This window comes from Anser anser, assembly GCF_964211835.1.
Source record: "Anser anser genome assembly, chromosome: 1".
NCBI lineage: Eukaryota > Metazoa > Chordata > Aves > Anseriformes > Anatidae > Anser > Anser anser.
In genome coordinates, this window is record NC_139720.1 from 76592348 (window position 1) to 76610332 (window position 17985).

The following is a 17985-nucleotide window of genomic DNA, read 5'->3' on the forward strand; positions in this document are numbered from 1 at the left end:
ATGATCTTTGCCTTCATTTGAGAAGTTTCCTGCCTGCTACTTGCAGAAATGAACTTGAAAGCATGACCTTAAAGAAAGCAAGTAACAAAAACACCATGTTTTTTTCTCCACAGAAAAACACTTGGCTTTTTTAGAGCTATCTTCACTCAAAAAAGCCTTAATCTCTATTTACTGTCTCTGCTCATGCTGCAGTCTCTGTAGCTTGCTGCAAAACAGCCCAGAGAAGCCAGGGGCTTCACCTGCCACTAGCAGCAGCCATGCAAGCCCTGGATGTGTGGGCCAGAGAGAACTGCTGCTGTCACCTCACTCTCTGCACCCTTTCCGTGGCTACAGGTCTCCAGGGCTGTCAATCTGTCAGGAACACTAAACTCACCGCAGCCTCGATTACGGCTATGCTGCAGGCTGCACGGAGCTGCCCTGCCCTGGTTCAAGTGGCGGAGTCCGTTCTGCCTCACTGCACTCACGGGGCGCCCAGCGGCACTGCACCTGCCGCTGCTGCCCTTTCCTGGGCCACAAGCGTGCCTCCTCCTGCATGGAGCTTGTGCTGTGCCCCACAGGAGGCAGGTGACGCCTGGCACGGGCGAGAAGACATGCCCTTGTGCCTCCCAGAAAGCAGGCACTGTATTTCAGGCTGCTCTCCAGGGCCGAGGGGCTGGGGACAGCTCTTTCTCCAGCATCCACAGAGGCCTGCCTTTTTATTTGTTTGTTAATTTATTTATTTTTATTATGCATTTTTAAAGCTCAGCTTCCCTGTCCCTGTTTATCCTGGTTTAGTCTAAAATCAGGTGCACAGGTTATCACTTGCCTCTACAGATTTTTGACTTCAGCCAAGATCTAGGATCAAATTAGAAACGCAGACTTGCTCCTCATTAGAAACACATCCACATTCCTTTCCCCCTCGCAGTTTATCACAGCAAGGTGCTTGATCTAACAGAAGCTGCACAACACAGACTAGCGCAAATCTTGGATGAGTGCTTTGGGAACTGGTCCCCTCAATCCTCCAGTATCAGCAGTTCCCTGAGTACAGACATCTGCTGGGTAGTGCTGTCTGCGTGATCGTATGATTGCAGCCCAGCAGCCAGTAAAGGGAAGCATCTCCTAGCTGCATCTCTGCTTGTCTTTCTCTCAAAGCTCAAAGGTGAGGCTAGCTCTCGCTCCAAAATCCTTCTATCCAGAGCAAAACCTGGAGAACCAGTTACCAAAAAAGAAACCCTTGTGGTCACGTTACTCTCACAACTGAGCAATTTCTAAAGAACGACCTTAGAGGTATGTAAATACGGCACCCTCTTACTCAGCAGAAAATTGGCTCCCCAAGTGCGTTTGGAGTCATATCTGCACTACAGAGCCAACTGATCTGACAGATGCTGAAGCGGATTCTATTCTCACCACACTCTATCAACAAAATTGCTAAGGCTCCAGCCCTGCTGTTAGCTGACGGCAGGCAAGCACCAAGCTTAGCTTACACATAACATTGTTTGCAAATAAGTGAATCTACACAGGAACAGTAGTTATGGCATTAGGGGCTTCACACTTGGTGACAGCTTACTGCAGTGACTTGAAGGCCCGCTGTCCCGGACCAGCGGCCATCCCCGTGTGTAGTGTTAGTGTTAGTATCACCCCCGATCAGTATTTCCCTGGTAGAGATCAGCGCTGCCAGCACAGCCCATAGCACTGGACCCCAGCTTCTAGCTGCAGGACCAACTTTTCCCCTTGGCTGGAATATAAATATCTCTGTCAGAAACAAACGGGAACGACCCCAGGCCACCAAGGACGGCCTCTCTAACAATAAGGCAGCCCAAGACGCACAAAAAGCGCTTTCACTGGCAGCAAGATCTCCAAACGCATTTGCAAGACCAGCAGCCAGGGAAACAAAGTCTTTAGTATTTTTTTTCATTTATGTTCAAGTCGAACTCGTCTGTTCCTCAAGCGACAGTGCGGCTGATGAAAAGCGCCTCGCAGGGCGGGATCCAGGGGCGCCGCCTCACACGGACGACGACTCCCCGGTCCATCCCCTCCCCCCCCCCGCCATCGCCTCACACCCGCCGCAGCCCGGGGCGCGCGCCCACGCGAGCGCCGCGCACGCTGTCCAGCACGTGCGAGCAGAGCCGCGCGGGGGACGGCGCCGCGGCGGTTCCTCTGGCAACGGCGCCCGTTGGGGCTGTTGGGCGGTGCCGGGCGTGCCCTCAGTTATCATGGCGGCGGTGGCGATGCCCCTCGTCCCTCTTTTATGAGCTGAGGCGCTAATAAACTAATCAGGGAACAGTTTGGGCAGAGGCTATTTTTCAAGTAATAATGTTGTTACGGTGAAGGTCTATGGATATAAGCAAAGTCTGTAGGGGAAGGCAAGAGGTTTTATTAGCATAGCTGATGCAACTGTAAAACAAACGACAGAACAGACTGGCTTTCAGGCACACCAGCCTTTATTTGGCTTCACAAAACGACTTGAGCACCAGCAGTGCTTAATCCCCAAGCATCTGCTACACGTGTTGGATACCTGAACTTTTTATTTATTTAGGTGCTGCTAGCCTTCCCTACCATACCTGTTGCATATGCAGTTCTTCCATTTACGTCTATTTCCCAGGTGTACCTCAGAACGCTGGAGGTCTTTGGCACCCTCTGGGCCCTTCTGCTGCACTGTGAGCAGGGAACACACTAGTACAGCCTCAGCAGCTCTCCTGGTTTGTTTTCTGCTGCAGCCAAGGGGCTTTGATCAGCCATCAGTCCTGGTCACAGCATAATCCTGCTGCTGCTCGCATGGCATAGCCCAGAGGCAGGAGCTGCCTAGGTCTGCATGAGAGCCTGGGACAGAATTCACTGCAGCCAATGGGACCAGAAGAGAGCAGTACAAACCAGTTAATAGGACACATCTGTGCCCCTGCCCTCTCTGGGCCTCCGACGAGTATCTCTGCCCCCTAGTCAGAACTCAGCCCCAAAGCGTTTCACAGAGGTAGATGCACAAATCAGCATGTTTTCAGCAGCTGAAAGAGATACACTCCTTTACTTCAAAGCTGTCAGCAGTGGCAGCACTCACCAGGTGGCAGGGAGGCTATGCTGGAGGCACCTGTAGGACAACACAATAATTAGAAGATAATGCAGTCACCTGAGAGGAGAAACCTAGATTCCTGTCCTGTTTGTGCATTTTACATTACAAACCCAGTGGAAACAAACAAATAATGGATGTTTACAGGAGCTGGGGTAGGAACTGGCAATCTGGTTTCCTCTTAGCCCAGATTTAATACCCTAATCAATAGGCTAAAGCTATTTCTCAGTACGTGTCTGCTTAATTATTCAGTGCAAACGAGGACAAGATCCACAAGAGAGATGAAATGCACTTGTCTGAGAACTGCTTTGAACCAGGGCCTTCCCCCAGGATGTGGGATACGCAGGGACGAACCTCCTTGGAGGAAGAACATTCCATCCAAGTCACCTACTGAGGAGAGAAATGTTATAGTTCCCAAACTTTTGTTTAAATGCGAGGCTATGCCTCTTCCAGCTGCAGCTTTTTGAGAGAAGAATGGTGCCCTCTGTTGTTCTAGAGAGAAGCTGCCATGATTTAGGGGACTGAAAGCATGAATGTGTTTGCTTTTTCCAGTTCTACAGAATCTTACAGATGCTCTTTTTTTGGAACACACACAGTTTGCTGGGTCTGAAAACTAAATGCACTATACTCAAGACTTCAGTTTCCAGAGTGAAGTCAGGAAGGAGGCATCTGTAGAGGGGAATGTACCAACACAATGAGTAGGGAAAACCTGTTTAATATCAGGCTGCTTAAAAAGTAGAAAATACATGTGGAATAGACAAGAACTGCTTATTACAAGTGGTATGCAGGCAACTAAAGAAGATGGGAATACGTGTGGGCAAGGATCAGAGTGAAAGCTGCCTGTGCATCCTTCAACACCTGGGAGAGAAGTTACCATCGTCTAACAAGCTGCTGTCATCAGACGAAGTTTGTGGGCACTCCTAGTCCATCTGTAAAGAAAAATGCATGTGTAAACATGGGTTGTTTGTGTTCTGGGCACAACACTGGGAAGGTGTATGTTTGGACTGCAATTTGTTCTACAGAACTGAGAAATAAGAAAGTGAAGACCTACCACCCATCTACCTGTGAAACATGAAGCAGCTGTACAAAATGCCTAACACAGCTGGTCGGGGGGCAAATTCCAGTGCTGTAAATTACAGTGTAAGTACAGTTATTTTGAATGACCTTTGAGAGTAATCCGTATACCATGCCCCAGGAGCCATCTATGGGATGCATGCTCCCATAAGGGTCCTGCCAGGCCTCGAAGGCATTTCCCAGAGTCTAGCTGTTTCTTGCAATTGCTTAGCATGCTGAGTCTGCAATAACTGTTTTAGAAATACATTGTAATGTCATGGGTTTGCCTGGGTTTAGTAACTCCATGGCCATACATTCAAAGGGGTAGAGGGCAATTCATCTGTCCGTCAAAGTCAGTGACAAGGTACTGCACGTCACTTACTTTTGTTGTACTCGGAGATCATCTGTATCTTTTTCCTGGAACAAAGCTGCCTGGTCTGGAGCAGTGTGCTGGTGGCTGAGGGCTACCCTAGCCTTTTCCCTAGCGGGTACAGTCACATCATTTACATTTGTACAAGCCTGTAAAGGGGAGATCTCTTCCATTTCCACGGATGTTACCTGTGAGTCCATGTAACAATGCCATCAAGATGGATGCTGCCTCTTTTGACTGAAGGCACCACTGCACTGTGAGTCTTGAGTTTCTGGCTGGGACAGAAGGAGCAAAGGAACAGAAAGACAGGTCAGAACCACTGCCCCATCACTTGTCACAACTGCACGCTGAGAACAGGAAACCTTTTTTTGCTTCTGACCGGTCCCTGTTACCAATACCATGAAGCAGGTGCAACTGCGATTCAGCCATGCAATTAAGAACTACAGCAGGAACAGCCCTGTGAAATGCTCATTTTTTTGACGTGTAGTTTCAAACCACTGTAGATCCTGGGGTGTCTTGAAATCAAAATATAGTTATGCCATGCATAGCTGCTCCTTCTGTTACGGGAACAAAATAAATGGGTAATTACAATTTGCTCTTTTTGGATTTGCTGCGTGGCTTTCCTACCAAAGTAGGCAACTTGTGTATGCAAGAGAAAGCAATTAGCTAGGTACAGTTACCTGAAAAAGTAGAAATCAGTCAAATTTTTATCCCCAGTTGCAGCCGGCCCAGAATTGCATCACCCAGATGGAGTTCCTTTTACTAATACCCTTCAGTTACATTTTCATCTTCTGGTTTTAATCAGACATGGAAGCCATGAAATGCAGCGCACCCATCTGCTGTGCATCAGAGAGTGTATGCATTTCCTATATGAGCTAAAAGGAGACAGAACAATGACAGGAAGTTTTCCCTTGCTCTTAGTTCAGGCTCTAAGAATATTTTACCTCTTGAAGCTGAAAAACTGGTGGAGGTAACTGGAGTCTTGATGATCTGCACTACAAGAAAACACAAACCCGATACTTTATAACAAAATAGTTTCACCTCCCTGGGCCTTAATTTCCCAATCTGACAAGAGCAATAATGGTGTCTAGTGACTTGACTACATATACATGTATGTGCATGCTCATATATAACAGACTCTTTCTTGGGACTTCTAGGCTGTGTTCCAACAACAAACAAAGAGGCGTCAAACACGTAGTTTCACTAGGTACTTACACTTCTCAGGCTACAGGGCCATTGTGCATTTGCTCACAGCATGTGAAGTATGTGGTTGTCTGCGTTACTGCATGCCTGGGATGGACTAAGTCCATTTTTCTGTCAAAGGAGAGATGTTCATAGAAGGAGGTGCTTCCAGCTGTACACTTCCTGAGGTGACTGTGGACAAAGGTAGCAGCAAGAACTTATTGAGCAGGATATGAGATAAGGTGCCGTGGGGCTGATTACTCGTTGCTTTGTCAAACGCCTGTGGCTCACTAACTATAACGTAAGTGGATCAGATGGCAATGCCTTAAAATGATCTTTAATCTCAGAACTAAGCAGAAGGGTTAAGTCTTTGTGCTGAGCCTCACTGAAGGTTGCTCATTCTTTACAGGTCTCCAGAGTAAGGGCAGCTTGATGGCTTGCTGAAGATTTTTGGGGGAAGTGCTTTCAGAAAACACATCAGAGTCAAAAAACAACCCCCAAAAAGGCAGCCTTCTTGTATGATTTAACTCTTGTGCACTTTCTCTCTTCAGCCACTATAATACCAAAGGGCACTTAGGTTTCTACAATCATGAAATGGCAGCCTGTCACAGGGGATTACTAGTTGCTTGTATGTTCCTAGAACATCAGCAGGCCTGTGGAAATACTGGAAATTTTAGGACCAGCGAGCAAATCTCCGCCTGCTCAGTCAATCATTTCTATTGATTAGCTACAACACACGCCCAAGTAGCACTTGGGAAAGGAGTCAGGCTGCCTCTTGTAATAGCATTGTTTTGGAAGATGAATTGGTTGAACTAAAGTTGAAATAAGAGTGGTGTTGTTTTTTTTTTTTTTTTTATAAATTCCTTTACTTGCCTTTCCTTTGTATCCCTTTAGAGAAAAAAAATTAAAGCTAAACAAGAATTCACCTTCAGAGGCCCTCAGCTTCCCTCATCATGTCTGCATCTTGCTCTTACCCTAAAGTAAAACCAACTCAGAGTGACTTTTTGTCATCCTCTGGGTACGATATAAAAATATACTTTATTGCAATACTATCGAGATGGCACAGCCACGATCAGGACCACACTGGGCTAAATACTGTTTGCCAAACAAATAGGAAACAAGACACCATTCCCCACAGGGCTTGCAGTATATATAGACAAAGTCAAAGGGGATGAAGCAGTATTATCTCAAGCTTACAGCTGGGGGACTCCAATCCAAAGGGATTATAGTAGCTCGCCCAAGGTCACACACAGAAAATCTGTGGCAGAGCTGTAAAGCGAAACAAGAGCTTCCCAGTCCCAGGCACAATATAATTTCTAAAACGGAATGCTTCAGCCCACGTCTGTACAGAAGGTTTCAGAAGGGCCTGAGCTCGCCTCACAGAGACTGTGAGAACTGCATCAGCTACACGCATGCTGCGACGTGGACAGCTCTTTATAAGTATTATTGTGTCCTTCCTGTAAGAATGCATTTAAAGATGGCATGTTGTGTATTTTATGATTCCCTATTGTGTGCTGTATGCCCAGAAATGCTGCTTTTCAACCTGGCTTTGTGACTGTGCTGTTCGAGGCATGTCAGCATGTGCTGCTGCCCTCTCGTGTAGACCTTGTTGTAATTGCAGTGATCTGACAGAGTCAAAGGGTAGCCTTTCACACCAACACAGAGCTAACAGACATTGTTACCTTTCTCATTTAGCTGTGTCAGTGTCTCATCCATGCTGGTTTTGTTCATGAGACAAGCTACATGACAATGGAGAATCCAGGTCATAGTCTTGGTAACCATGATGCAGATCGGCTAGGTCAAGATAACAGTTAAGACAACGTTACAGCAACAAAGCATAGTAAAAGGTCAGCCAGTGTTCTTGGGTTTCTCATCAGCTTTCCAGAAGGGCACTTCTACCTCATTGATCAAAGTTCACCTCAGGTTGATTCCGACTGCTGAAGTCAAATAATCTTTTCTCACACATAACATTTAATCAAAAGGAGGTTGGTACACCTGATAAAAAGGGTATATCGTTGCAGGTTGTGACAGGTATAAATTTATGTGAAGCTTCATGGGCAGCAACAAAGACATTCCAGTTATTCCCCATTTAAAGGCTGGCCTGCGTTTTATTTTAGCAACTGTCACTGCCTCTAAAGCTGGATGATACCCTTCACTTTCTATCACACAGGTAGTGAAAGGGGCTGCAGGGCAAGTAATCAGGTTACAGCTGTTGGTGTACATCTACCCCTCCCTCCTTTTCTGTTTACCAGAAGCCTTCTTTTTTAAAATACCTAGTCAGCTAATTATTGACAAAAGGTTTTTTGTTTGTTTTTAAGCAGACCTTTCATAAGCCCAGCTGGAACTGTTCTGAAGATTTTTCTTCAAACTTGTGTTCATTAAAAAGAAACTTTTATTCCATCCACCTTCATCCAGGATTGAATATTAGTAATTTTAGGTTGCATTTTCACACTAGACCTCCCAATTACTGTCTTCTTTTTTCCTGCTGCAGAGGGGTAAAGCAACACAAAGTGCATAGCTGAATCAACAAACACAAAATAGCACATATAAAAACATGCACAGAAGGGGGAAAACATAGCTGGAAGAAGCATCAATTCATAGCTGGAACATAGCATCAATTCCATATTTTGCAGTAACAGCTTAAATGAAAGCATGCTATTGGGGAACAAGCCATTATGTATGCAACTAATAATGTGATTAAATGATGAGATGGGGGTGTGGAATATAGCTTATAACTGTTACAGGCCAAATACCATTCATCTGTGTGTTACTGTTCAGGAATCTGTCCTGTTGAGTGGACTTCACGTTGTTTCCATAACTCTGCTTTTCCTTGATATCGCTGTGACTTAGAGGACTGGAAACTGAAAGGTCAGACATGCTTAACTCATGTGGACCGACGCAAAAACTAGAGATTGACACCCAACTGGCGACTCTTGCAGCTGAAGACCCTTTCTGCTGTAGCTGCCTTTCACCATTCAACCTCTGGATGACTAAACTAAACAGGTCACTTTGATGACACTCTCCCACTGCATAACAGGATGCAGAGATTCCTGCCACCCTTCCATAGCCAGGGATTCAGATCAGAAAAGCATCTCCATAAAATAAAAACAACCATAATTGAGTTTGCAACAGAGATGGACATCTCTTTTAGGCATGAGTCACTGCAGAGCTTATCACACGCACAGGAGAGAAACACCAGGGCTGTGTGTATGACAACAATGAAGTTTCTTGCCCCAGGGGACACAGACAGACCCACCAGAAGCAGCACATGGACACTGGCAGTGGCTGAGCCGATCAGACAAGTGGTGAGGGTGCTCAGTTAAGTTCATCACCTCTGCTTGCATCAAGTTCCTCGCTGCACTACCACATTCTGAAGAGGCTCTTTTCAAGTCACCCACCTGGCAGTTGCTCACGCTTAACAAATCAAAGCCACTGCTTTGTGACCTGACAGCACAGAACAGAGAATGTGCTGCAAAGGAGGGGACACAGCGCACAGCATACCCACCTGGAAAAATCGAACAAATCAGACCAGCTGAGACTGCCTCCATCCAGTATTTCTGGAGAAAGTTAATGATGAAACAGTGGCTGACCTAGAAAATATTCACTCATTACCGTTAGCTACAATACCAAAGGTAGCAAATACATCATTTTCAAGAAAGGCAATAACGGGGACTGTTGCTTATTGTGTCCTACTTCAGACACTAGAGAACTTAGCTGAAACAATCATTAAAAATCGGGTTTATAAAGAAATACTACCTAGCTGACAAGGGTGCGACAAGCAGAACCCAAAATGGCTTTTAAATGAAATGGACCATTGATCTGGTCTAGTTTTGCAACTCATTAGTGGTCCATTTACACTAAGCTAGTTAGTGTTGCAGCAGTCATGCACAAATATATCACTTTGTTCTATAAAGGCAAAGCAAAAGATCAGAACCATTAGCTGTGCCACTGACTCTGCTGAGGGTGCTGGGAAACCTTTGGTTACCACAAAAAGCAGCCAGTTGACTTGGACAGATGCAGAAAAGGGCAGCTTTCAGGAACAGAGATCCTCTACAACCTACATGGTTCTTCCAATATGAATGCCACTCGCTAGGGTTTCAGCGAAGCTCATGGCATTGCCTTACTGTCTGTCCACAGTGCTACTACTGTTAGCTCATTTATCTTCACAGCAAATGAGATTAGGTTCCAGTTGGTTTACGAAAAGACGGTTGTTGGGATATTAGACTACAGGCTGTATATGGATAGCTTAAATCACAATTCCCTGGCTGTGATGAGTTCCTTGCCTTGATCAACAAAAATAAACTCAATGGATCTTCACAAGCTCTGGTGTCTTGAGCACAAGAATTAAGCCTGAACCCAGCCTTCAGTTCCTTGTTCAAAGCTTGATTTCTTCCTGCTGAAGCATGTGTGCACCTTTTTTTTTTGTGTGTGTGTGTTTTTTTTCTTTTCTGTGAAGATTCTGTCTGTTCAATTCCTCTCCTTGATCATCTCCAAACAAACCCCTGCCTCTTTGCTTTAAAAGTTAAACTTCATCTGAGTTGCAGACCGATTCTATCATTTTGGGATGAACATTTATCTTAGTAATAGTTCCTCATGTGAAAACAAGCTCCTCCATCTCTTCTAGTTCCCGGGCTGTATTTGTATTGAAAATATAGTATGTGCACACCTTCTGATGGAGGCCCCACACTGACCATCTGCATGTCCCTTGCCCCCAAGTAAATTGCCATCTGGGAGCATTCAGCACCCTAATGCTCAACATAAGGCCATTTCTGGAAGCATTTGAGCTCTGGACACAGAGAACATCACCTTCTTCTTTGATGGACAGAGTTCCAGTAGCCGTATGCGAGATGTCCGCGAGATGTATAGCGCAATACCAGCAAACCATGAACTGTGAAGACCCAAAGTTTCAGAGGGGAATTTATTGTATGGGAGCATATTCAATATCTTTCGTCAACCGTTCATGAGAATAATCAAGAAGAGAATAATCAAAAATAGAAGCTTTTTTAAATGACAAAATATAGTTACACATAGTACAGATTTTCATCCTGCATTGAAGCAGAGCAGTAATCAAATGCTCATTTATGTTTTCACAGTTAATTGGCATTGCTTCTCAATGTTAAAGCTTCAGCAACTCAAATCTTCCAGTTAGAGACCTGTTAGTAGTTTCACTGGGTGACCATATTTGTGAAGGTGAATGTTGTTCTCTGCATTTTGATACCCTCTACTAAATACGGTGGGCATACTTGAATCATCTCAGAACCCTCTGCCCATCTCAGAACTCTCTGAATTTTCAGAGGTAACTTCAGAGGTACCGGCTATGCTTGAAATGAGACATCTTTGCTGCAACAGAAAGATTTTTCTACCAGAACACACTTTTAGGCCCAGTTCAGAAACACATCTGTGGAATACTCAAGAATGTGGTCAAGCCATACTTGGTTGAAAGGGCCCGAAAATGGTCCTTTACGACCACATCTACTTGCTCTGTCCCTCATAAGCACTGCACACTAGTACAATGCATTAGCCAGTATTTGGTCACACATGTAAGTTGCTTGCAAGATGGCAAAGGATTTGAACATTCTTCAGCACTCCATTTACTCAAGGCCTAAAAGCATTCACTGCATGCATGTATTTACGTATATACCACACACACATACCCTCAACCATTCCCACAACATTATTGCAACAATTCTTTGCTGGTATAACAATTTATATACCAAGTTTCACTTCTTTAGCTTTATATAAACATAGAAAATACGTCTGAAGAGAGCTAGAACAGCTTTCAATTAGTCACTATATTGGCATTGAAAGCTTTATTTTGAAAACTTTAAGCAGCAATACTGAATAAATAGACAGAATGATTGTTTTGTCATCTCCATACAACTGATGGCCTTCATCCAAAACATTAAAATACTGTAGCAAATAGAATAAACATGCATGTTTCAATGTTCTAAAAAAAAAAAAAAAAAAAGGTGTAATATAAAAGTAACACTTTAACACTTATTTTAATACAGTACAGACTATTAGAGACTGTTTTCTGGAAAAAATATCTGAATACAGTTTTGTTATTTACATGGATCATTAAGGCCCAATTCACTCAAGTTAATGCACATCAGGAATTTATATGCTTCAAGATAACTCACTAAAAATGACAAGATCAATATTTTGCTCATACTCATATGATCCCAGTTCACTAAAATAATGCAATACTCTTCATGCTAAAAAGAAGGCAATTAGTGCCCCAAGAGGAGACTTATTTCACTAAACGATCTTTTCCCTCTTACCTCACAATGAAAGCATGTTTGCATATTGCTAATGCTAGTGATAGGTCTCTTGCTGAAGAACTTCCTTCCAGCTTGCTAGGTTTTAGAAAAGCAGGTAATCTCAAAGCTAACACAGCATTTTCAGAAGCAATTCAGGCACTTGGGAACCTAAGTCCCCACTGAAAGGTAATGGGAGGCAGGTTCCTGGCTCACTTTTCAAAGTGGGACTTGCATTTCTCCGTTGCTTGGGCATTTAGAATGTTTACCTCAGCCTTACCCTATGGGCTTGCCAAACAGTCACTCTCCCCCTTTTCCCCCAACAACATAGCATCACCAGCAAAAATAAACTGTATCCTCATGGATGAGAGAGGTAACACAGTTAATTACCATTAGTAATAAATTACAGGAGTTCTCCATATAAATTCTCTGCGCACTGGAAAATAGTGCTTGTGTATTCAACTATTTAAAGCAAACAAACAAAAAAACTATCATGCTGGCCAGTACATAATATGGCACTTGTTAGAATTAGCATGTGTAGCTTCCTTTTTGCTAATGCCCCATGAGGAGGTTTGAAACACTTCCGAAAATTAAATTTTCTATTTTTGTAAAGAAAGAGTGAGGTTCTGTAGTTGATCAGAAGCAAAACTCTTACCACCGTAATGTGAGGAAATTTTATAACTGTAATACATTGTTCAATTCACATTTAATGCAAGCGCATGACACTTCTTTTTGGTTTATTTACAGAGAGGGTGCAAATGCTACAAACTTTAACCTGGGTGAAATTTAATAAGCAACAGGAGGGGGGGGAGGGGGGGCGTGAATTTGTCACCTGTCACAAATGGCAGGTTCGGATGCCTCTCCTTACCCACAACAACAGTGGTTGAAACTGTAAACGTTTTCTAGATCACCTTGACATACGCTAAAGCCCTGATAAGGACTGTCCACTCAATGATGCAGTGGTCACTCCTGAGCCAGTTCCAGGCTGGCTCTTCTGTCAAACGGCTGCTGCAATCAGCAGATACCTTTAAAAACAAACAAACAAACAAACAACCTTAAATGGGAAAATCCTTCCTAGGTTCTATTACGAAGCCATAACTCAAGCCCTCCAAAGCTGCTCCTCCCCTTCCTTTTAATCTTTTCCTTCTTCTCTCCAACCTAAAGAACAACCTGGCAGACAAAGAGCAGTTTTTATGATTCAAGAGCTCAATTCACTTCAAACTGGTATCTGTGGGAGATGGACTGGTCACTTACAGTATGACACAAGCACTAGCTGGGTAAGTATGCTAATCTGCCTTAAAATTGCTTCATCTCAGTACAAGGCTGAGATTGCAACAGGCTTTTCCTTGTGTCCCCCTGTGCCCCCATGCAGCATAATTTGGGCCAGACTTTGCAAGGTGCTGAGTGCCTCAGTTCTCTAATGTCAAGAGGAGGTGCTGAAGATGCAAGATATCCACTGGAGAGGGCCATTTTATTTCTGTAAATTGAACCCAGAATGTAAGGCATATATGCTCAAGTACCTTGGACAGATATCGTCCCCAAACTATGTATATTTTACACTTTTTTAATATATATATATTTATATATATATACACATTCTCTTTTTAATACAAACAAAGTTATGGGCACAGTAAACATGAGCACAGAATTGTGATAAACTAACAGTAAAATCTGTGAGCACTGCAAAGATCACTCGGGTAGGAACATCTCATTTTCCAGTTACTCACAAGGAAAAAAAAAAGACCTGATAATTTAACCATTAAAAATTCAGAGGCCATTTGAAAAGGTCCTTTACATAATCACAGCCTTATCTGTTGCTGTTAGTCTAAATACAGCAGCATTTTTAGAATATATGATACCATTAATAAGTGGAAAGGAAAAAATGCATTAAACACTCAGGAGTCCTTCATCTACTATATCTTATAAAGCTTCCATTTGTCACTATGACTAGGACATTTCTTTTTTTTTTTGTTTTGTTTCTTTTTTTAAAAAAAAAGTTACTTTTTTAAAGTTCCTTTTTTTTTTAAAAAAAAAAAGGAAACTTAAATTAACATTTATCTGCACATCAGTAAATTGACACAAGAGGATGCTAGGAGTTAAAAATTCGTCACCATTTTCTATGGCAAAAAGCTGGGATTTTCCTACCAGTGGTAAAATCATCACCTACCAAAGGCATCAGGAGTTTTGTCATTTTGCCACTCACTGAAGTCTGGGGTTACCCTTTGCAGTTATGGGCTGGGGACCTAAGTATTAAATACTGCAGTGAACGTACTGTGAGTCCTGTCATGTCAAGGTGAACTCAAATGTGTGGATGATAGTTTGAGTTCCTACTAGAACAGCAATCCAAAATCAAAATGCAACTAGTTAAGGCCCACCCATTTTCTGACTCATCCACAAGGCTGTAGCCTCCTAATGTATATCAAGTGTCCCACTGATGCCAGAAACTCTCTCTGGAAACTTGGTGTGCACACTATCAATCAATGTCAAGGCCTATAACCAACGTGCTACCTGGTAGTATCTTTCTTTCTGCACAGAAGCCATTTTGTCAAAACCTTTGCTTAGCTTTGATTGCATTATAGTGACATCAAGATGTAATATTATCACTGTTTTTTTGTTGTTGTTAAAATAAGAATTCCAGATTTCCGAATTTCCTTTTTGTAAGCTTTATGATCTATAACTGACTAAGTAGCAATACATCTTTCAAAGGGGCTAAAGCCTACCATTTATCACTGGGGACCTGGAATGAAATCCTGGCCCTACTCCAGTCAGTAGAAGCTCTGCTATTCACTTCACAGGACTCTGCCAGATTTCTTCCCTCCACAAAACTTGAGTGAATTCTGGAAAGCTGGAAGAAGATGCTCATTTGTGTTGTTTTGTTTTCTCTTCTCCAACAGCAAGATTTATTGCAAAACAAGAACACTGTAATGGCTAGTGGTAAAAATAAAGTACAAAATCACACACAGTGAAAGCCTCCTACTCTCTTTTGGTGAGATAAATGAAGACAATTTCTTACTTGTTCTTTTCTCAAAAGGCATATACAATGTGGCAAAATATTTCAAATATACATTCTGTATAATAAAATATCATCTAACTAGTGCATCCTCAATCATATGCTGGAAATATTCTTATCAAGCCAAGGTTTAAATTCCACAAGTCTTTTGAACACTAGGTGCTTCATTCAAGGCAGACTCAACAGCAAGTAAATCCCACAGACTCACTTTTCAAGCCTTAAAAGGTAGCAATGGATCGAACAGGACACACGACCCACAAGAGAAATTAACGAAGTCAGTGGTGAGAAACCATTTTAAAAGTTCAGCACTCAATTCTCTGCATTGCAAGTTGTACTTGATCAAATGGTGGATGTTTGTACATGCAAGTTAAAGTCACCTTGTCAGACTGATGTACAACCATACATGATTATTCACAAGTTAAAAATAAAAAAAATACAAAAGGTCAACATTCACACGTCCATTGATTAAATGGAATAAATTAAACCTCGAATCAGTTGCATACATGGTTTCCTTCACCCTCAGTCTTTTATTTATGCCTATACACGGAATAATACTTTCCCAAACACTTCTGAAGTATCAAAAACAAATGAAGGTTTTTGCACTCTAGCTGTGTGACAGCAAGTTCATCATTGCCAATTACGAATTGAGACAGTTCCTGTCTCTTTAGCATCAGTGCACAGGGTATGGCTCCAAGTGGTGTGTTGAAGGAAGAAAAAAGTAATATGGTGGCTTAACAGAAAAAAGCTTCTTCCATTCATCATTGGCAGAATAAAACAAAAGTGTATCTTGTCCAGGGTACCTTGCTAGGTCCTCTCCAGAAGAGGTATATACTGTCATACATAAATGCCCTCCGGGTTAAAACCCGATGACAAGGGATTCTGCAGAATCCGAAGGTTACTGGGGAGCTGCCTCGACGAGCCAGGGCGCTTCAATGACCCAGACTGAAACGTTGGCTCTGCACAAGAAAGAGGGCAATTAGAAAAGTTATCATCAAGAGCAGCGTCCGTAGAACACCTGTTTTCTTCCTGCTTAGTGGTGCAGTTAGTGCAGTTTAGAGAAAAAATAATACCACACACCAAAAAATTCAAATACCTGACTAGGAAGCGATGAAATCTGAGGTGCACACTTCCCACTCATTTCAAAATAGAGATATATCTACCCAATATAATTAGCCTCCCACAAGGAACACACACACACGCAATACATTTATGTAGCAATGTGCAGAAAGAGCTTGTACCTGTATGTAAACTCAATGCTTCCTGCCCACTTGAAAGAGAAACTTCATACTCTTCAAGTGCTGATGTTTAAGGCCTGGTTGTTTCATCTTCTCTTCCCACCTTCTCACCCTACCAATGCCTTTTGGTTTGAAAGCTTACAGCTAAAGGGAACGCTGAGACAAACAGGTCTCTGTAAGCAGACCACTAGATAAAGCACAACACAGCAGAGGCTGAGCCACAGCAAATAAGTTTTTGCTTGTGCCAGTTCTTGCATGCATTCAAAGTGCTCCCATGTTTCTGCGCAGGAAATTCTGAATTCAGCTGTGGGCATGTGCAGAATGCACTGATCTCACCGCGGGCAAAGTCAGTCTGCACGTGCCGTAACAGCCATCTGTGCAGGACTTCTGGGTGCCTGGCCGCCCAGCTGGGTTAGATCCTTTTCCCATGCAGCTGCTGTCTGGGATTTCTTGAGATCCAGATGCATTCCTTTTTCTACTCCGACAACATAACCCCCCAAAAGAGGAAGAAACCAGACGACAAGCAATGTCAGACATGCAACCACACTACGTGCCAGCTTACATGCCCGCAGCCATGGTGGCCATATTTGAGAGATAATGGCCTAACACACTACAGATGGGACGAACATAGGCTTAGGCACAGTGGGAGAGAAGCTACCAACATACTGTGCTTTATTTATAGCTTGCTAAACCCTCGAAATTAAGAGAAATATTTGACACCATTCTCCCTTAATATTTTGCTAGCTTCTTTGCTAACAAAGCATACAGTTGATGTATGAGGACTAGCATTAATGCAGCAGGTACATGTGTTGTCATCCCCGTCTCCCTCCCACCAAAACCATTCTGAGCATTGCACCTCTCTCGAGCTCCACATGTGGGGCCTCCACCTCAATGGGGTCTGCAGGCAGCACCGTGACCTTCGTTCCTGTTTGCTGGATAAACTGTTGGAGATTGACCTGTCGCAGCTCCTTTGTCAGTTGCTCCAGTTCTTGTTCCCTGTCCTGCCAGGAAAGAGAAAATATCTGCTGAGCAGCAGCAAGAAAAAAGCAGCATTTCAAGACTCTTTGCAATTGGGCAACATGTTGTTTTTCCTTTCAATGAGAAAACTTCTGTGTTTTTTTTTTTAATTCAAATGCAAATGAAAGCATCGAAAGCTATTTTACTCTTGTAATTTAGAAAGCAAGTCAATGCTCACTACTTCTTACTTGGGGTTACTAGTGGTCTATTTATATTGCTTTTTGAATGACTAGTGGATGTTTCTTATCACCTCAGAAAAGCAAATAAAAGTGTGAGCAAAAAAAAAAAGGCAAGCTCTGCCAGAAGTGCCCATCACAACATGGACAGCTCATTTAGCTCTTCTGTTCCAAAAAAGAGAATACTTCCTTTCTCTTCTTGTCCTTTGCATTTTCTACACTGAGTGTAAATTCTGATGGACAAAACTGTCTCACTCTGCTAGTGTTTTGTACAGTGAGACCAAATCCTGGCTAGTTATCCAACCCTTCACAAGTACGAACGATGATTATTTAGGTTCTTCTTCAATGCTTCATCATTCTGGCACGATACGCAGCACCTACAGCTCCAACAGACTACGATAATCTTGGAGTAGGATTTTTCTTCCACCCCAGACCCAGCTTCATTAGCAGAAGGCTGCATGGGAATGCCTTCAACAGCCAGGATGGGCTTTGCCTAACTGGCCACACAAGTGATGGGCTAGCTAGCCAGGCAGCACATCCACAGGCATTTCCATTCAGTGAATACTGCTGCACTCCCATTTTGGTGACACAGGGAGGTTGGGTCATCCTTATTTTCCCTAATTATCTTGTGTAAGCAGAATTATA

General features: G+C 43.1%; 1 protein-coding gene across 6 annotated transcripts in view; it reads right to left on the reverse strand.

The window, feature by feature from the left end:
* Nucleotides 1-11440: 11440 nt before the first annotated feature.
* The window catches only part of RASSF8 (Ras association domain family member 8), an 88821-nt gene continuing 82276 nt past the window's right edge, over nt 11441-17985 (reverse strand). For all 6 annotated transcript variants that reach the window (XM_083822124.1, XM_083822123.1, XM_083822128.1 and 3 more), the window contains 2 exons: nt 17004-17148; nt 11441-15868 (listed from right to left, as the gene is read on the reverse strand). In XM_083822124.1, the coding sequence (XP_083678250.1) occupies nt 15747-15868; nt 17004-17148 (267 nt within the window). In that variant the 3' untranslated portion in view covers nt 11441-15746. The remainder of the gene's footprint in view (nt 15869-17003; nt 17149-17985) is intronic.